This window comes from Podarcis raffonei, chromosome 11, assembly GCF_027172205.1.
Source record: "Podarcis raffonei isolate rPodRaf1 chromosome 11, rPodRaf1.pri, whole genome shotgun sequence".
NCBI lineage: Eukaryota > Metazoa > Chordata > Lepidosauria > Squamata > Lacertidae > Podarcis > Podarcis raffonei.
In genome coordinates, this window is record NC_070612.1 from 39,185,281 (window position 1) to 39,206,602 (window position 21,322).

The following is a 21,322-nucleotide window of genomic DNA, read 5'->3' on the forward strand; positions in this document are numbered from 1 at the left end:
ATGTTCTTAGCCATGCACTAGGAAAACATATTTGCACAGAAATAAGCCTCACAGGGTTTAGTGGACCATATTCCCCAGTAAACCTGTTTAGAACTGCAGACTGTGTATTACTAATCCAGTTTTACTTTGCTCTTGTTATTAAACTCAAGCAGTAAACAGGTTAAGAGCATATTCTGTAAAATAGATAAGAGAAATACATTACCCCCTAAGGTGGCTGAATAGCTAGATGTATATCCAAACTGGTTTTCTATAAATTTGGGCAAGAAAGTTGCAAAGCCAGTGGCAACACAGGCTTCCATTGAGGCAGCGAGTACAAGACACATCAGCACTGGGTTCCTCAGAAGCATCTAGGGGGAAAAGGGGAGGAATTATTTTGTGACTTCTGACATTTTCTTATATTTTCGCAATTAACAAGTTTGATAATGCAAATATTGGAACTGATATGGATTTTTGTCACAAAACTATTATTAGGAATGGATGGATAAGTCTAATTCTGGTTTGCAGCACTTTTGTAATGTGTTCATTTTTTAAAGTCAGTTCTGTCTCCTTCTTACATTATTTGGGGAGGGATTAAAAATAATGTCACTTTGAGATGGTCTAAGCCTGGGGTGCCACTGGCCTAAACGCAGGCTTCCCTTCTGTTGCAAATGGCAGTTTCCAAGCAGGGATTTCTGTTCAGACCATGGCAGGGAGAGAATGGTTAAACTCTCAGCTTGCAACCCCCCTGAAGCTACTATTTACATTTTTCAAACTGTGCGTGTTAATTGCATTCATGTTGTGTGTAACCTGGGCTTAGGGGAAGAGGTGGACACAAAGCAATTCTGAGAGATAATGATCAGTGACTGTGCATTGACAAGCAGATTTACTTGTGGGTGCTGTTGCTTTAAAAAAATATGTATGTGTTGATAAACTGTATGTTCCTAGTTAAATCATTTGTCCTTTGCTTTGGGGTTATAATTCTGTTTTTTACTTTGTCCCATTTACCAAAAGTTATGAATTAAATAACTGTGATCAGGCAGCCAATCTTACCTAGCACCCAACCAGAAATGAAACATGAGAACAGGGCCATGTTGTCTATGGAAGTGTTATTTGCACTTCAAGCACACAGATAGGCAATGACATGAATCTGAGGAAACTGTTCTAGATTCCTTGCTTATAATTACCCAGAGTGTCAGCAGAAAGTCTCTGAGACTCCTCCCACCATATTCAGACTGAACGTCAGCTCCACCATGATGTGCTTCAGAAATCTTTTCGGCTCGTATTTTGTGCGTACCTGAGGCGGTGGAGGAGAAAGCTCATCAAGCATATATTTATATATAGTAACAGAAAGGCATGATTAACAGCTGTACCTGGCACTAGAGAACAGAAATCACAAGGAAATAAGTTGCTGTTTTTAATGTTTGACAAATTAACTTCGCAAAACTCCATATCTAGGACCATTTGGAGTCAGCTAATTTGCTTGGATGTGCGCATGTGTGTATGTGATTCCTTTGTGAACTGGAGTCTGTGTCCCTCCTCCCCCACACTGTTGAACATGTGCTATTAAGTATAAACAGTTACAAGGAGTCCGACACTCTTATCCATCTCTGGTGTGAAAAACTCAGCACATTTACCGGTAATTTCTTTTTCAACATCTCTAATTGACTCACACAAGCCTTCCTTTCTGACAACTGTGGCTGATAGGGATTGGCTTATATTCGGTCTGGTTTGTCTATTTAAAAAGCACAGCCAGGACATTTAAAAGACAGCTCTGCTTTTTAAAAGAAGAAAAGAAGAAAATCTCTTGCGGGCCAAGTCACAAAGCCATCCCCACTCCCCGCCTGCCGACAGTGAGATAACCTGTGGCAGAACAGGCTCGGGCAGACAACTAATTGGGTTGAAAATGGCCACAACTTTATTGATTACAGATGTAGGTGGATCATTGGCTCAGGCATTGGCTGTATATCCATTTCAGCTTCCTGCGGGAGGGCTGAAACCACTGCAGGGTCGTTCCAAGGTTATGGCCACCCCAAGATGCCAATCTACGGAGGTGGCCATCCTAAGGCCACTGCTGGAAACTCTATGGCCCATCTGCCCCACACTTGGCTTACGGACAGAGACTTCCACCAAGCCCTTCTACCCTGAATTTGCCGCGGCATCAGAACTGGGTGATGCATCACTTCAGCCAAGTTTGAGGATGAGGATTCCACCCATGCTTGAAAAAAGAAAATCTCTTTATGTGTCAGAGGGAACTTCCCCAGTGGCCTAGCCAGGAAACTGGGTAAAGGATTACAACCTTGGATCAAAATAGGAAAAGCCAGTCCCATGCTGCATTGGGGGACTGCTGCCTCATTCTGCTAAGTGGGGCCCTGGACTTCCGCCTCAAAGTCTTACCCTGTCACCGCAACTGCAGGGATTCACGAGGGAACTTGGTATTTTGTCTGAGAGACATAAGCTTGTGGCCATTTTCTGAGATAAGTTAGAGTAAGATGACCGTTTTCCTGCAAACAAGGTCTTGGGGTCCAGCTGGCCAAAATCATTATAGCCCAGGTGTTTGAGAAAGGTTTCTTCCTTTATACCCTTTTACCTTTCTAAAGGTAAAATCTGATCCCTAAAACAGATTCAGTTTTATAGTTCATCTGCACCTGGCCTCCACACCTTCTTAGCCAATGTGCAAGGAAGAGTTATGTTTTTCTCATAATTATGAGTTTTTAAAATTATTTTATAAGACATCCAAGTGATTTCTAAATATTGGGCATTCTAGCTACCAGTAACTAAAAATGCTAGATTGTGGCAGTTCTTGTTTGTTTTACACATGCATACAAATATATGAATGAATCCAAATCCCCAACGGATGATTAAAGTAGAGCAGTGCAGGTAAACGATACTGAAGTCTCAGATTTATATCTGTCTCTATCAAAAAATGAAAAATGGTGGCTTCATGATTCTGCTGGAATCCCTGCTTTCATATGTGTGTGCGTGTGCATGCTGCTTTCAATACTTCAGTAATATTACTTGTCAGATAAGCCTAGGGGGAAGCAACATAGTATGAGCTAGAACAATGGGACTTCTTTGTCCTCCTCTCCACCTTCAGCCCACAAAGGACTGCCACATCTACTCTGGAGGATAAGGGAATATTCTGGAGCAGATTTGAGGGGGCAAGGCATTGGAAGGCAGAAGAAAAAACCCATTGCACTAGTGGAATCTCTCCTGTGCAAGTGGGCAGACATACCGGTAACTGTGATCTCTCCGTTGATGGCTACAAGGGCTAAAACAACCAACGCAAATGATTCTCCAGCACCTCACAAAATCTAGGTCACCATAAAACAGGAACACTGAAGCCATGTTTAGGCAGAGGCAGGGTATATATTCCAAGCCCCTTTTATACTAGAACCTTAGAGTTTCCAACTAGATATTCGAGGCCCTAACCACTCGGGATGGCACTTCTCTCCTGCTTCAGAAAATGTGTTTACCTGGCAATTGCTTTGGGAAATATGAAAACGGTGCCACCAAAAGGCACGTAGAGAAACTGCATGCAACAAACGCTACCCACCAAGCTCCAACCCAACGTGGATCTTCTGGAGTGATGTCATGTCTAGAAAGATAGTAATTTAGCAAACACATTTTTAATACAGACATGATTAGCTGAGTCACTTTCCAGTACATTCTGCCAGGCTATTCTGCAAGATAAATTATAAACCTCTGGCTTATTCATCACATACTGAGCCCTTTATGATCCAACGTAATAACAATTATATAAACAATGGTACTGCTGCCTCACCAGCTGGGGAAATTACTATCTTTTACAGTTCTGGTTCACTAACTAAGTTTTATTTTTCTACTTCATTGATCAAGAGCAAATAAACAGTAAGTTAACTAAAGAAAATTCCTCTTAACTCTGTGGCTGTTCTGACATCCTAACGCAAGTTCCCCCAAGCCCAGTTCCACATCCAGTGGGTATATTTTTTATCTGTTTGGCATAAGGCTAAAATGCAAAGTTTAGTAACATTGTTGTTGGGGGGGGGAGTGGTAATGGAATTCTAGGGTAACCCTATGGAAGTAAAAGGAAAAAAGAAGAAGAAGAAACCTCCTTGCCTCGGTTGACGATGGAAATCAACATAAATGTTAAGCAGCTGTCCTCCTAATACATAACCGATAGCTGGACCCATCAATGACATGGCATAACCAATTCCTGCAGAGTAGAAAGATAATAGGTTGCATTGCAAGGATCCCAAATGCATTTAGCCTAGATGCCAAAACAGGCTGATCACTTTTAGATTCCACAGAAGCCCACTGAAAGCATGCAGAGTAAATATGCAGGAGACTGGAGCTGATCCCAGGGGTGAGCCCCACATATATTCAACTTATTTATTTGTATCCATTATGACATTTGCACGCCATCTTTCCTCCCAGGAGCTCAAGGTGGTATACCTGGTTCTCCCTCCTCCCCATTTTATCCTCGCAGAAGGGCATCTAAATGAGCTTCATGGCCAAGTGGGAATTTGAATCCAGGTCCAAGTCCAGCATTCTAATCACTATGCCATTTTTTTTTTAGTGTGTGTTCAACCTCTTGCAGTTCTGCACACACTGGACTCCCACTGGACTCAGCGGGGCTTTCGTCTCTTGTAGGTATGTATACAATTGTAAGTAAACAAACAGAAGGCACAAGAGGTACTATGGACATTCTTCCAAATATTGATGGATAACCAATTTAAATGGACATTTCTTGAAATAAATTTCACCTGAGCTTACCTATGTAGACTGAAGACTTGTGCTTGGGGACACTGTCGTCGATGAAAGCTGTTCCCAATGTGTAAAGAGGAGTCCCACCTGCTCCCATGATCAGCTGTCCCAGCAGGAAAACATAAAAGTAGTGGGAGAGTTCAGTCTTTTTTAAGCCAGGCTTGCATGTGGCATTCTTAATTGCAGCCAGGTTTACTGGACAGGTATCTGGAAGTGAAAGTTTATTACATCAGTAAAATTTATTTGCTTTCAGATGAATTATCATAGTTCTTTGGTTGTCCACAGTACCACTGAACCCAACAATTGGTGCACAATGCTGAAGAAATGTCAGGATGCTGTCAGTGGCTCCCGGCTGGTTGCCCAGGAAAGTATAAAGACAAGGAAAAGTTTCTTACCGTCCTTTTTTATTTCAATCTTTACAGAGATAGGAGGAGGAGGAGTGTGGATTTGATATCCCGCCTTTCACTCCCTTTAAGGAGTCTCAAAGTGGCTAACATTCTCCTTTCCCTTCCTCCCCCACAACAAGCACTCTGTGAGGTGAGTGAGGCTGAGAGACTTCAGAGAAGTGTGACTAGCCCACGGTCACCCAGCAGCTGCATGTGGAGGAGCAGGGAAGCAAACCCAGTTCACCAGATTATGAGGCTACTGCTCTTAACCACTACACCACCAGCCTCTTGGATAACGGCATTGTCCCAAGTGAATCTCCACACCCCCCCTTCTCTCCCACTTCCTCATTCGTCATTCTCATTTTCTCTTCTACGGGTGCTGCTACATGCCTTCTGTCTTTGAGCTCTTTGCTCTCGTACTGTTAAGACTCGCTGGGTTCTGGGAGATGGAGGCTCTGGAATGCTTTCTAATGACAACGTCCAGTGTTGTTCCAGCTCTCCCATGATTTACCAGCTTTCCCCCTCATCTGCCTCTGAGCTGATACCTCCCTCCAACCCCTGTTGTAAATCTATATTGTCTTCCTCTTCCCCCTCCCTGGAAGGGTCAGGACAGGGAGCTGGTCTCCACCATTCCTCCTCTGCCCAGTCCCTGAGAAGTAACAAAGCAGCTTTTAAGCTGACATGGGGAGAAGATGCAGGCTATTCAGGATAACATTCAATGGTTGTTCAAAAATAATAATAATATTGGGTAGCCCATGTGAAGACTACAACTCCCATCAACCCTGATGATTGGCTATGCTGGCTGGGGCTGATGGGAGTTGTAGGCCAGCAACATCTGGAGGGCATCGTGTTGGATAGCCCTGGAACAGAGGGTGACACTGGAAGCGAGTGAGAATGAATCACAACAACGAAAAGTTAAATGTTACAATGAAACTACCTTCCAGCTTCTGTGCTTCGCCTACCTGCAATTTATATAATATCACCATTAGAGATAATATCACTATTGCAGAGTGGTGGGTAAGGATTACAAAAATAATAATATCTTATGTACTTTGAACACCTTCTCACACACACAAAAGTGCTATACGGATGTTGCTGTTGTTATTATTATATACAATTATATAGTGCATTTTTACCCATCATCATAAATAACACGACATACATGTATGAAATACCTTTCACAGAACTGCAAAATATTCACTGTGCATAATGTCAGCACTGCTCCGTGAAGGTCACTGACTTTTCTTGTGGGGATATTTTAACTTTGCTCAATTGAATTGATATAGCTTGGATATTTGTATTTGGATATTTGTATTGATATAGCTTGGATATTCATATCGCATAACCAGTGCAGGTAAGACTACATTTTTATTGACCCAATGTATATGAAAATATTTTGAATTATGGTGTTGGAGGAGACTCTTGAGAGTCCCATGGACTGCAAGAAGATCAAACCTATCCATTCTTAAGGAAATCAGCCCTGAGTGCTCACTGGAAGGACAGATCGTGACGCTGAGGCTCCAATACTTTGGCCATCTCATGAGAAGAGAAGACTCCCTGGAAAAGACCCTGATGTTGGGAAAGTTGGAGGGCACAAGGAGAAGGGGACGGCAGAGGACGAGATGGTTGGACAGTGTTCTCGAAGCTACCAGCATGAGTTTGACCAAACTGCAGGAGGCAGTGGAGGACAGAGGTGCCTGGCTTGCTCTTGTCCATGGGGTCACGAAGAGTCGGACACGACTAAACGACTAAACAACAACAACAACAAATATGAAAATATGGAAGGCAAGCTTTCAGATGTCACATAGTTCTTCCTTGAAGAAGGGTCATAGCTCAGTGGTAGGACATCTGCTTTGCATGCAGAATGTCCCAGGTTGCAGTTATCCTGCTCAGAATCACGGAGAGCCATTGCCAGTCATTATAGACAATACTGAACTAGCTGGACCAGCACTCTGCATAAGGAAGCTTCCAATGTTGCTATGTTTTTCAAAGAATTATTATGGGTGCACATTAGTAGCATAGCAAGTGGAATCTGCAACAAAATTTTGCTGTGTATCCTCCTATCTAAAATAGTATTTTTCAGTCCAGCTATTCCCTCTAAGCAGGATGTCCCATTTTGTCATGTCATTTTGTGGCTATTGATATTGCTCAGTTTTTATTGAGCTGCTGTTGAGGGAGGGGAACTTATAAAGTTCTTTTTTTCTGCATTCTTTCAGAATCCCTCAAGCCTGCTGCTGCTTCCCTCTTGTTTCATAATGGCCCATTTTGACTACAATCCTGGTGGTGTTTGCCATTCGCGTTCACTAGCAAAAGGAGGAATAATAATAAGTGCCACTAGAGGGAGCTCCCATTTAATAAATCTGAAGTATGAGGATCATCTTCTATCAAAACAGTGTTCACCTGAAGAAATGCAGGATTTTTAAAAAGAGAGAGAGAGAATACATAATTGCTTGAGACATTTTTTTTTTCAAATGAAGTCACAAACTGCTGGTATCATTCATTATGTTTATTCCAATCCAAGTAACTTTATTGTACTAGCCATTGGCCATGACAAATCTGAATAAAAAATAAATACAAGCAAAAGGGGTGTCACACCACAAATAATGCTCTCTATTTAGATTTCCCTTACAGTTCACTGCTATATTGTCCAGGGTCTATTTTCTGATCTTTTTGGCCCCCAAGGGAAAAAAGGGCAACTTTGTGAGCCACTGAAGTGTTTACATTGCTAAGAATGGATGCCTATCATCATAACAAGCAAGAGGTAGAAAGAAAGGCCTCATATTTTAAGGGTTCCAGAGTGGAAAGGTGGGGGGGGGGTGGAACAGCTCTCATTGTAAGTCTAAGGCAGACCAGCCTGTGTCAAAGATGCGAAACAGTCTTTGCCAATTGTCTGCATGTCCCCGCCGCCAAATAACTATGGTAACTAACTAACTAACTTTTCTGGGAAAGAAACCCACCAAATAAGCCAAGTGGAGAAAAGGGTGGGCTGTGTTAACTTGCATAGTTAAAGGTTAAACTATCATTTTTATTTTGAAAAATTCCCAAGTGCCTTATTATGATCAATCAAATTGTCACAAAATAGCGAGCAAAGTTTTGAGTCCACCAAAACTCTTCATCAAGATGGATATGTTAAGCAAAGGGGAGGGAGATGAGAAAAACATACCTAGTTCAATATTGAATCCATAATGTCCGCTTTGATTAACAATTCATTTTGTTATATAGCTTTAGAGGGCTGTTGGCAGTCAAGTTTGTTGATGATACAAAAATAAAATAAAATAGGGTGGCTAAAATCACATGGGGTTTTAAGGAACTCCAAAAGGATCCCTCTAAACTGAGTGAATGGGAAGTAAAATGGCAAGCACAATTCAATGTAAGCAAGAGATGCACACTGGGGTAAAAATAAAATAATAAAAAATCCTAATTTCTCATGTATGTTTATCAGATCTGAACTGGGAAAAAACCTTGGGGTCACAGTGGATAGCTTGAAGAAGATGTTGACCCAGTGTGCAGCAGCTGTGAAAAGGGTGAATTTCATCCTAAGGATCATGAGGGGAAAGATTGAAAATAAAACTGCCAAAATTGTAATGACATAACACAAATCTAGAGTGCAACCACACTTGGAATACTGTACATAGTTCCAGCCACTGCATCTCAAGAAGTATATGATGGTGCCGAAACAAGGTGCAAGAACAAGTCCCCTATAAGGAAAGGTTACACTGTTCTTTTTTGAGGGGGGGTTAGTTTGGATAAAATCTAAGTGGGAAAATTATAACGATGTATATAATTTTGCATGGTATGGAGAAAGTGTAAAGCAAATTTATCTCCATCTCTCATGATACTAGGAGTCACGGCCATCCATTGAAGTTGGATGCTGGAAGATTCAGAATCTGGACAATCTGGCCCATCTAGTCCTGCATCCTGTTCTCAAAGTGGTTAGCCTATGGGAAGCCCACAAAGGGGTTATGAGCGCAACAGCACTGGTGCCCAGAACTGGACACAGTACTCCAGGTGAGGTATTCTGCTCTGGTCAGACCTCACCTGGAGTACTGTGTCCAGTTCTGGGTACCACAGTTCAAGAAGGACACTGCCAAACTGGAACGTGTCCAGAGGATGGCAACCAAAATGGTCAAAGGCCTGGAAACGATGCCTTATGAGGAACGGCTAAGGGAGCTGGGCATGTTTAGCCTGGAGAAGAGGAGGTTAAGGGGTGATATGATAGCCATGTTCAAATATATAAAAGGATGTCACATAGAGGAGGGAGAAAGGTTGTTTTCTGCTGCTCCAGAGAAGCGGACACGGAGCAATGGATCCAAACTACAAGAAAGAAGATTCCACCTAAGCATTAGGAAGAACTTCCTGACAGTAAGAGCTGTTCGGCAGTGGAATTTGCTGCCAAGGAGTGTGGTGGAGTCTCCTTCTTTGGAGGTCTTTAAGCAGAGGCTTGACAACCATATGTCAGGAGTGCTCTGATGGTGTTTCCTGCTTGGCAGGGGGTTGGACTTGATGGCCCTTGTGGTCTCTTCCAACTCTATGATTCTATGATTCTATGATTCACTCTCCACAAAAGGTAGTGATGGGCACCAACTTGGAATGCTTTTAAAAAGGAACAGACAAATTCATGGAGGATGAGGCTATCAGCGGCTGCTGACCACAATGGCTGTGGTCTACCTCTGCTGCTAGATATTTAGTTGATAGAGCAGAGTCATCTGCCTCTAAGTTGCTGAGAATCCCACCTGTGGCATTCACTCTTGTGCTCAGGTCCTGCTTGCAGGCTTCTGCTTGGCATCTGCTTGGCCATGATGAGAGCAGAATGCTGGATGAGATCAGCCTTAGTCTGATCCAGCAGAGCTCTCCTTAGGTCCTTAGTGGGGTTGTCTTGAAGAGTGCCTGAACTCTAACCCGGCTCTGCTAACCTCAATTATGTGGCAATTTATCCTCCTAAAAACCTTGTCAATTTGAATGTATAATGGGAGAAAGCGAGTCTGTGTCATCCCATATGAACGAAGATGAAACGTGCTTGACCACTGGGCTAAAAGATGGTGCCTCAAATAGACATATTAATTTGACTCTTCCCCATCTGAAAGTCTACTAAAGCCCCGTTCTACTGCACTTCATTTGTTTGGGGCGGCAGGTTTTCCTCAGTGACTGAAATGTATGAAACCCTATTGATATCTACCATTCCAACTGCCTAGCACTAGCTAAGGAGCTATAACAAACTTACACTGTGTACACACTACACCTTTAAAGCACATTTGAAGCACATTCTTTCCCTTGAAGAATTGTGGGCACTGTGGTTTGTTAAGGGTTGTTGGGAATTGCAACTCTGCGAGGAGTAAACTGCACTTAGCGTAACTCTTTGAGGGAAAGAGTGTGTTTTGAATATGATTTAAAGGTATGGTGTGTACACAGCCCACAGACCAGAATCTTGAATGCCAGCCATTAGATGTAGTATTTATAATTTCTTTTAGTTCAGTTCAAGTATTTTTCCCCGCACTCTTCAGCCAACGAGCCTCTCAGTGGGGTAACCTGTTCTGAAACTCAACGTGGCCTCCTTCCAAGCAGCCGGTTGACTGCAGAGCTGTGTTTGCAATGCTCTCTGTCAGGCACCTATTCAAAGACGTTGGATCCTTCCCTACTAGGCAACCTTTCCCAGCACTCATTAACTCCACTTATGATAAAGAGTAATGGGATTATGTTTTCTTCTGCCAGATTCTCACAGAATAAGAAGATTACAGAATTTCACGACAATCCACTTGTAAAAAGAACCAACAAGAAAATAAAGGAGAGCTAAAGGGGAGCAGCAGGAAACACCCTTATGGAGACCCATTGCAACTGTGGGAGATTAACTTTCATTTACATCAACAGCTTTGGTTTGCTGGTAGGCAGCCGAAGACATAATGGTCTCTAAACTGCAAGAAGTGAAATGCTTAGATTGAAGGGGCCTGTTCCAACCGCTTGGGTTCCCTTTTTCTCCTCTGTTATGGGATAGAGAGGCTCCATAGCCTTGGTTAAAATGGCGGTGCTAATAATGCAATGCAATAGTACAATTATGCCATTTATATGTTCTAACACTGGGACATAGCTGTCAACCTTCCCCTTTTTTTTGCGGGAAATTCCCTTATTCCAGTGCCGTTTCCCGTTGCTTCCCGCTGCTATCCCAGATTAGATATCCCGTAGACTGTTCCCGGGACAGATGAGGCTGCTGGTCCCTTATTTTCAAATCTGAAAGTTGACAGCTATGCACTGGGAGCATCTTAAAACATAACATTAAGAATTAACTGAGACACCTTTCGTGTCAGGGCTAGCCTAGGATGTTTTGCCACCTTAGGCAAAGTTAAGAATGCTGCCGCACACATTCACACCGCCTGAGGCGGCCTGGCAAGTAAAGGGAGGTGGGTGGTAGTGGTGGCATTCAGGTGGGTGGGTGGGCAGACAGCGAGTGGATCCACCACCAGTGGATGGATCTGCCACTTGAGGCAACGGGTGGGCCATCCCTGCTTTGTGTTGTCTTCTGCTCTTCATGTAGAAACTCACTACAACTCAGCTAATGGCAGAAGACCATTTTTATTTTTGATGAGGCTTGGAAGCCCTCACAGATTAGGTATTTAGCTTCTTCACCCAGGCATTATCTCTCTGAGCTGGCCTCCTGGGTCATAGCTGTTTCTCTTAAAGGTAGAAAAGAAAAGTGGTCTCTTAAAGGACCACCATGCTATATATTTAGGTGATAATGCATACATTACATACACCCTGAAGAATCAGAAATACATAAAAGGTTATCAAACTTCTAATTAAAAAAACAATTCAGCAAGTTCAAACACTGCAGGCAACACACTTAAAAAACAAATCTGCACCCATTTCTTCCAGCAGCTCTCCCTAGTCTGGGCTGCAAACTGCTTTTAGTTTTAAAAGTGGGTTTGATGAAAGGAATTACAAAAGCCAACAGGCCAGAAAGGGGGGGGGGATTTAAGAGGAACAAAGAAAAGAAGGGAGAAAGCCACTAAGACAAAACCAGGCAGGTAGACAATTCAAGGGAACTCTAAGTAATAGGAGCGGATGGAGTTCACTGGAGTTAGACAAAGGTGCGCATTCAGAGTCTCTCAGGCCTGTCTCTGGTTACAAAGTCCTGGGATGCAGACTCCCTGGCAGGAGAGCCTGTGGTTAATAAATACTGCTGTGTGAGAGCAGGAAACAGTGGAGTGGGTGTCATGTGTGCTCTCAACCCTGCTGTCATGCCCTCACCACCCCCACCGCGTGCCAAATTATAATCTGTTTACTTCATCATGAATAACTCAGAGTAGAAAGCAGTCCAAATCTCCAGAGCCTCACCCCTTCCTCTGCATAGCCCCAGCTTAGGTTCACATTATTGATTATGGTAGCATCATGCTATGTATTAACGTATCAATCTATTCAAATACTGCTATATCCTAAAAACAACAACAAAGTGGTTCATGACTATGATACTGATATACAGTGAAAACCACACAGGTTTAATCTAAATTGCCTGCGTAAAGCTAGGCAGCATAGACAATTTATCAGCAGGCATTTAAAGGTTGAAACAGAAGGCACCTGCTGAATCTCTACTGACAGAGCATTCAATGGGTCTTATTTTATGAGCATGGTGGAATCCATCTATTGGCTTTTACATAAAGGTAAATTGCACACTGGGGACGTGGGTGGCGCTGTGGGTTAAACCACAGAGCCTAGGACTTGCTGATCAGAAGGTCGGCGGTTCGAATCCCTGTGACGGGGTGAGCTCCTGTTGCTCGGTCCCTGCTCCTGCCAACCTAGCAGTTCGAAAGCACATCAAAGTGCAAGTAGATAAATAGGTACCGCTCCGGCGGGAAGGTAAATGGCATTTCTGTGTGCTGCTCTGGTTCACCAGAAGCAGCTTAGTCATGCTGGCCACCTGACCCGGAAGCTGTACGCTGGCTCCCTTGGCCAATAAAGCGAGATGAGAGCCGCAACCCCAGAGTCGGCCACGACTGGACCTAATGGTCAGGGGTCCCTTTACCTTTACCTTTACCTTTACTAAATTGCACGCTAAGCAAAACAAGAAAACCCCATAGATAAATGTTGTCAATCTCAGGTATAATAAGGAGGATGTGGGAAACCATTCGAAAACCAACGGACGGCTTCTGAAAATCGTTCGAAAACTGGAACACTCACTTCCGAGTTTCAATCGTTTGGGAGCCAATTTGTTCGCGAGCCAAGGCTTTTGAGATCCAAGGTATGTCTGTATACGAAATGTATAAATTCAACTTGTGTTTCGATCAGGGTTAGGCAACCTAAGGCCCGTGGGCTGGATGTGGCCCAATCGCCTTCTCAATCTGGCCTGTGGACGGTCTAGGAATCAGCGTGTTTTTACATTAGTAGAATGTGTCCTTTTATTTAAAATGCATCTCTGGGTTATTTGTGGGGTATAGGAATTTGTTCATTCCCCCCCCCCAAAAAAAATAGTCTGGCCCACCACATGGTCTGAGGGATGGTGGACCGGCCCACAGCTGAAAAAGGTTGCTGACCCCTGGTTTAGATGATAAATGATAGAGAGATAGACATAGACACACACAGACACACAGTATATCCAGGAACCATAACTTCAAAATGACAATGAAATAATCATTTAAAGCATAAGAACTTACCTTCTACTTTTTCCCCGTATATATATGGTCCAGCAGTAAAATGTGGCAAGCAAAAAACAAGTGCTCCTAGTGCTATCAAGAAAGATGCAAAGGCCAGCCATCTTGGTTTGTGCCCTCTTTCTCCGTAGAAGGATATAAAAAGGCAGAGCAAACAGAAGGAAATGTCATAGCCAGAGGAGATTATACCAGTGAGGGAGCTGTTCAAATCATAACGCTTCTCAATGGTGGAAATGCTCACGTTGACCAGTCCGTTTACCACAATGCCTAAAAGAAAAGAGAAATAAAATCAGATAATCGAAGGATACATCGATTTTTTTTAATATAATAATAGCACCTTTCTACATGGGCTCCCTTGTCTCACAAGACAGACAGATGCCAACAACAACAACATGGGCTGGGTAACGTTCTGCTCTTTATACGTCAGTATTGTCCCCCCAAAGTATTTAAGCGAATGATTAAGCAGTATATAAATGCCAGGGGGGAGGTGAATCAAGATAAATTGTTTTTGTTAAGTACTGCCGTTCACTACAATAGGGCACATTCACCCATATTAGTTGCCACCAATGCATTTTCGAAGCAGCACATTCCAGTACTGCCACCTCTTCTCTCCTCTGCACTACACCTTTGCCTGCCGCCACTGCTGCCGCTCACTGCAGACAGTTATTCAACCCAATGGTCTGAGTCAATTTCCTATGAAAGCTGCCTATTGTCAATTTTGCCATTTGCTGTGGTTGTCCTGTCACTTTAAGAGTTGCGTACACCCCGTATACTTAAAGAACATCACAAACACGCACCAAGAAAACAATATTGGGAGCAGTGATTTCTTAAAGAGTCCTGGGACCTATAGCTCTGTGAGGCATAAACTATAGCTCCCAAGATTCTTTAATATTTAAATGTATGGTATGTACACAGAGCTGTCTTCAAAAACGCTGCTGTCCAACTGTCCAACACCTTGGTGGATTAAAAGAAAGTTCGGACTATGACTTCGAAGCTTGCAAGCAAGAATTCTCAAATTGCATTATTCATTTGTTAAACAAATTGCTTGTGCAATTAGCTCTTCATGGGCAACTACTCTATTATTTTGTATAATCAGGGTTCCCACTAAAGAATAATGAATAATCTTTAAAATTAGCAAGTTTTATTCCCTCCAAAGCCCCATAAGACCAACATGCTTTCATGCCATCTGTTCTGGAATGCAATACAGTGGTACCTCGGGTTACAAACGCTTCGGGTTATAAACTCTGCTAACCTGGAAGTAGTACCTCGGGTTACGAACTTTGCCCCACGATGAGAACAGAAATTGTGCACCAGCAGTGCAGCATCAGCAGGAGGGCCTATTAGCAAAAGCGCGCCTCAGGTTAAGAACAGTTTCATGTTAAGAACGGACCTCCGGAATGAATTAAGTTCATAACCTGAGCTACCGCTGTACTGCGATGTCAGTTCAATAGCATGGAAGTTTTCTCAAAAGTCCAATTGAGCTCCTAATTAATTATATTACTTTTAAATGATTTTGTAAGATATATGAATATAACCATCTAACTTTGAGCCCAAAAGATCACAAAGACTGGTCTGTAATACAACTCAGTTAAGCAGCTCTAGTATTGCAACTTTTCTGGTCATGCAGCTGCCCAGTTTTAAATTGTCTCTTTTGAAGTTACAGATGTAGATTTGTAACTGAATTGCAATCTCTAAAAACTGCTTAGGCCAATAGGCAGAACTTGTTTTTCAGGCCCTCTGCCCACTGATGTGACACATCATGCCTTGTAGAAAGTCTTTGGCTATGTATGATTCCTGAAGGAACAAAAACATGCCTATGTGTTGTTCGCTTTCCTAACATTTAATCTAATGTGTGGGACAAAGCTCATCCATACCCACAAGAAAGAGAAGCAAGAGTTGGGTTCAGTGCCCTTAAAAGCAGGAAAGAAGGTGGGAGGGTCAGGGTTAAGAAATGAACCCATCCCTCAGCACAACCTCAACTCAATATGAGAGAAGGATGGGAGACTCCAATTCACTTCTGCTTCAAGTAACACAAGGTCCCATCATCTCCGGTGTGGGTGACACTGCCTTATGGCTCCATCCCACACTGTTTCTGCCATGTCTTGCATATAGGAAATTGTGTGTAACAGACTGATGGAAGGAACTTTATCTTCAATCAATCCACCTCATCTGATTTTCTGCAAACAAATGTTACCAGAGCGATATGGGACAGAGCCACAAGGAAGTGCAACAAAGGTGCCATTGTAACGTAAGAACTGTCCTTGTGAAATTCGATCTCTTAGCAAGAGACAGTCAGTTGCTGGTGTATACCCAATATCGCATTACTACCACCTTGGAAGACTAATAAAAAATGCCAGCCATATCTGTAAACATAGTGAGGATTCAAATCCAAAGTTGTGGCTATAAAACCAGGGAGGTGGTTCTGCTGAACCCTATAGCTTTGAGTGTCCCTGAGCTCAGAGAGTCAACCGTCCTCCTGCACCTTGAACCATTGTTTTCAGCAGGTCATTCCAGGACTTGGCAGGGGAAAGTTGCGCCTGTGAAAAGTACCTTCATCTCCACAACTGTGAAAGGACACCAGAGCACTTCCTGAACTGTTAGCCAAATTAACACATAGCACAGGAGGGTGGTAACAGGCTGGCACCATCAGCAGGCTTGGCATGGGCCTCAGGAAAACATGGTGGCACCAACACCCGAATGACTCCCACTGCTTCTGGAAGAATCTCCCTCCAGTGGGTGTATGGGTGATGCCAGAAGGGGGGGACAGGGGACAAGCAGCTCACCCTCAAACTTGCCCTCCCATTGCTGGACCTCCATTAAAATATACTGTTGTTTTACTTTATGTTAACTTCTGGGACACAACTTGCCCACCTAGAAATATGCTTTGCCATTTCTGTGCCCCCCCAAAAAATATATTTCTTGGTGCCACGATTGAGTGTGTGGGTTGCATCTTCCACTGCGTTGTGTTTGTGTCTTTGCCCCAGGCAGTGGGAGCTGCCTTGTTTTTTCTCCTTCACACTTAAACAAGGCAAGCGAGTGGAAGTTGCAAGTGTTGGCCCTTTGCCCAGCCTCCCACAGGGTGTCAGTAAAGGAGTAAGAGATAGTTGGTTCACTGGCAGGTAGGGAAGTCAGTGGTGGTGGTGGTAAGGAGAAGTTATGGCCTTCTCATTAAGAGCTTTGTCCCACAGATTTCTAGTATATTTCATATGAAGAGGTATATTCTCAGATAAAGGCCTTTTTCATTTTGTTGGTTTTAAATAGGCATGCAGCCTATTTTAAATAGGACTGCAGCCTCATTTTATTTTACAGATCACAGATGTTAAAGCCTGGATGGATTGCTGGTTAGAGTGTTGAACCAGGACCTGGGAGACGCAGGTTCAAATCCCCACTTAGCCATTAACTGAACAGGGTAATTTTTCGCCAGTCACGATCTCTCGGCGTAAACTACCTTGTAGGGGTTCTGTGAGGACAAATGGTGAGGGGAGAGAACGATGTACAATGCCATGAGTTCATTGGAGGAAAGGTGGGACAGAAATGAAACAAATACATAAAGATAATGCATACATTGTCCATCCATGCATTTCACAGAATTGTAGAGTTTGGGAGGGACTCTGAGGTTCATCTAGTCCAACTCTCTGCAGTGCAGGAATATACAGCCATCCCATGTGGGGATCAAACTTGCCATCTTGGCATTTTCAGTACCTTTCTCTAACCAACCGAGCTATCCAGGATGAGGGTAACAGAGAGCTCCACCACTGGGGGCTGAGCAAGCAGCGGCCACAGCCACAAGGAGCAGTTGCAGCCACCCCTCACCTGCCCACTTCCTCTGAACAGAGGACTATAAAGAGCAGTGGCTGAGCTGCTCACTCACATTGCTGCTGCAGCAGGGACAAATTGGAGCCAACTTAGCTTAGTGGGAGAAGACAAAAGATCCTAGTTTCAATCTCCACATATGGAAAGAAATAAATCACTCTGAAACATTAGAGTTAGTGTAGGCTGGGGCAGGGGGCTAACCCACTGCCCTCCAGATATGGTTGGACCACACCTCTCATCATCCCTGACAAAAGCTAGTGTGGAGTATTGGTTAGAGTGTCAGACCAGGGGCTGAGAGACCAGGGTTGAAATCTTCACTCAGCCACGTACCTCACTTGAGCCAATCGCTGCCTCTCCGCCTAACCTACCCCACAGTGCTGTTATGCGGATTAAATGAGATGGGAGGGAGATCCCCATTTGCCACCTCTGGTTCCTTGGAGAAAAAAAGGTGAGGTATAAATGCAATGAAGGGACACGGGTGGCATTGTGGGTTAAACCACAGAGCCTAGGACTTGCTGATCAGAAGGTCGGCGGTTCGAATCCCTGCGATGGGGTGAGCTCCCGTTGCTCAGTCCCTGCTCCTGCCAACCTAGCAGTTTGAAAGCACATCAAAGTGCAAGTAGATAAATAGGTACCGCTCCGGCAGGAAGGTAAATGGCGTTTCCGTGCGCTGCTCTGGTTCGCCAGAAGCAGCTTAGTCATGCTGGCCACATGACCCGGAAGCTGTACGCCGGCTCCCTCGGCCAATAAAGCGAGATGAGCGCCGCAACCCCAGAGTCGGCCACGACTGGACCTAATGGTCAGGGGTCCCTTTACCTTTACCTTTATAAATGCGATAAAAATAATAAAATAAATGGTCCGTGATGTCAGGGTTGGTAGGAGCTGAGAGCCCAGCAACATCTGGGTTGTTCAGTTGATTAGAGTGTGGTGGTGATAAAGCCAAAGTTGAAGGTTGAATTCCAATATGGGATGGCTGCATATTCCTGCATTGCAGGAGTTTAGGTTAGATTATCTCTTCCAGCTCTACAAATCTAGGTTGGCCACTCCTGGCGTAGGTCACACTAAGCCTACCAGAAGGACCAGTGGCCTGATTCAGCTTGTGGTGCCCCCAAACCCTGAACCAGTAATGTGCATATAATTATAGAATCATCGAGTTGGAAGGGACCCCAAAAGTCATCTAGTGAATTTTAGTCCAATCACGTGCATTGCCAAAATCTTGCCCACAGTGAAATACGAGAGATCCCTTCAATGCACAACCTTGAAGGACACCCGTGATTTGGGGGCAGGGGTGCCAACTTAAATATGGGGGGCAGGTAAACCCCACTCCGCATCATAGATCACAAGACATGGTGCACACATACCATTTGAATGGCAATGCCGATCAATAAATATTCGAGGGGTCTGGGTCCCCCAAGGAGTTGGCACCTATGTTTGGGGAGGTGGCCAGGATGCAGGTGGAAGAGGAACATAGTTTCATCAAACCATCGAATTGTACAGTTGGAAGAGACCGTGGGGCTCGAACCCTGAGGTATAGAGTTTCATTCTCTACCAGCTGAGCTATCCCAGGCGTTTGATCTGAATCCTCTCCCCCCCGCCCACTAACCCTCTACTTGCACTTTTTTTCCCATCCGCCTTCCTCCACACCACCGCAACCCATGCGCCACAAGGGCGCACTTGACCACGCACGCCTTGGAAGCCTTGCGGGGGGGAAATCTCCGTCTCCTGAGAGTGGGGGGGGGGGGAGAAAACCCCTCTGCCTTCTTTTCTCCTCACCTTGGAAGATGGAGAGGAGACTGTAGAAGAGCAAGTAGCCCTTGGGGTTGTTGCAGACCTGCAGCGCGGCGGGCGCGAACCTGCCGATGCCGCAGAGGTGCTCGTCCGGGTCCAAACTGCACGACGCGCCCAACGCCGGATGGCCGAGGCGGCCTGGGGAGAGCGCCGCCCGCTTGCGCTCGGCGCCCTCCGGGCTGGAAGGCTCGAAAGCCGGGTTGTCCACGCCATCTTCGTTCATGGCGCGCAGCCCAGGAAGGACCTGAAGCACCTGCCACCGACTTCCCCACCCACCACCGTCTCCGGAGACTCGAGGCCGCCGGGTCCCGGCAGCAGCAGCAGCCTCGGCGGCTCCGAGATCGGAGCGCGCGCGGAGAGAAATGGAAAGAGAACAGCAGGCGGTGTGGCAAGGAGACCGTCCCGGTTTAAGGAACCGGGAGGAGCTGCAGAAACCCGAGGATGAAACTCCCCGGGAGGTGGGGACCTCTTGGGGAGAGATGGCGAGCGAGCGTGGCTCTGCTGGAATGACCAGTTTTGTGTGTGCGCGCGTTTCCCCCGCTCACACGGCCAAGGCGACGGTTGTCCTCGTTCGGCTCACCTGCGCGTGAGGAAAAGGCGCGCAGGGCGCAGCCTGAGGAGCAAAAGGCCACAAATAAGAACAACAGAACCACTTTCTTCCTGGTGGACGTCCCTCTTTCTCTCTGTCTCTCTGTCACACACACACTGATTTCCAATAGTTTCAGATTCTTCAAGGAATAAAAGTAATAAAGAACAGGGAACCTGTAGGTGTCACCAACGTCCACGCTAAATTTTGCAACTCCAAAAGTGTTTTTGTTTTTGTTTAGAACTGCCACTCAGCTCCCCAGATTTCTTTCCTCATGAAACTCACAGTCCTTGCCATGTTGCCACATCCCTAAGCAGGTGAAGCGCATGTGAAAATGTTGCAAACGGGTATGCGAGTATAGGCATGCCTAAGAAATATTTGTTTATTTAGCACTTATGGAATCAATGAGCCAGGGGAAAACGTAATCCAGCTTTATAAATGAATAAATAAAGCTGCCACAAATGGCAAGCGGAATGGGTTAAAAAAAGAAGTAGTTAACTATTGCAGCAGGAGGAGCCCTTCTGGAATGTCGCAGGCAGCCTGCTTGGTGACAGTTAAGAGTGGCAGTTGGTCAGGGACGCCATGACAACCAGGCTGATTTGGACCAGGAGTGAGGCTGAGGGCACATTTGATGCTTGAAACACAGTGAGGTTGTTTCCCTGCCCCTGCTGGTTTCAAGTCACTTTCTTGCCTTGTTCAACACACCAGAGAGATGAAGAGGGTGTCTTCATCTGGTTGCCCAATACTTGATTTGTTTCCTCTTGCCATTTGTGCACGTGTTGTCATCTGCGCATGCGCAACAGCTGCCTGAAATGTACTCACCTCGGCTCAACAGCTTCTTTGAGGGAAAGTACCCGAGTATTTCTCAAGAAGCCACAGGATATAGATGGATTGTGGCTAACACCATGTGCATACAGCTGCAGACGCCAGTGGCAGGAGCACAATGGAGCCAGAGTGAACAGTAATGTTCACACAACCCAAGGCATGACATATGGGGAGCCTTTGGCGCTCAGGTGTTGCTGAACTGCAAGTGCCATCATCCCCTGGCATTGGACATGTTTGCTAGGGCTGACAGGAGTTGTAGCTCAGAAATACCTGAAGGGTCAGAGGTTCTCGACTGCTGCAATTCACATTCCTTCTGAATATGATCATGAGATATCAATGCTATATCACCTCTAACCTTTGGGAAGAAAGGGAGTCCAGGTTTACAATATGGCTACTTCCACTGATTTCATGTGGAATTACTGGCAGAAGCAAGGAATACTGAAGCTTGCTATGCTTTAATAAATGTATGTGTTTCTCTCCCCCCTCCTTGTTATCAGATGTGTTGGATATCCACATTGATCTAAGTGTTGGCAAGACTCAAAATTTTAAACAAATTGTATCTGATC

The 21,322-nt window shown here is 44.7% G+C and overlaps 1 protein-coding gene across 1 annotated transcript in view; it reads right to left on the reverse strand.

The window, feature by feature from the left end:
• Nucleotides 1–20,576, reverse strand: part of SLCO4C1 (solute carrier organic anion transporter family member 4C1) — a 35,083-nt gene extending 14,507 nt beyond the window's left edge. The window contains exons 1-7 of the mRNA XM_053408166.1: nucleotides 19,331–20,576; nucleotides 13,748–14,011; nucleotides 4,732–4,929; nucleotides 4,075–4,171; nucleotides 3,453–3,574; nucleotides 1,164–1,273; nucleotides 203–347 (exon numbers count right to left, since the gene is read on the reverse strand). Of these exons, the coding sequence (XP_053264141.1) occupies nucleotides 203–347; nucleotides 1,164–1,273; nucleotides 3,453–3,574; nucleotides 4,075–4,171; nucleotides 4,732–4,929; nucleotides 13,748–14,011; nucleotides 19,331–19,568 (1,174 nt within the window). The 5' untranslated portion in view covers nucleotides 19,569–20,576. The remainder of the gene's footprint in view (nucleotides 1–202; nucleotides 348–1,163; nucleotides 1,274–3,452; nucleotides 3,575–4,074; nucleotides 4,172–4,731; nucleotides 4,930–13,747; nucleotides 14,012–19,330) is intronic.
• Nucleotides 20,577–21,322: the final 746 nt, after the last annotated feature.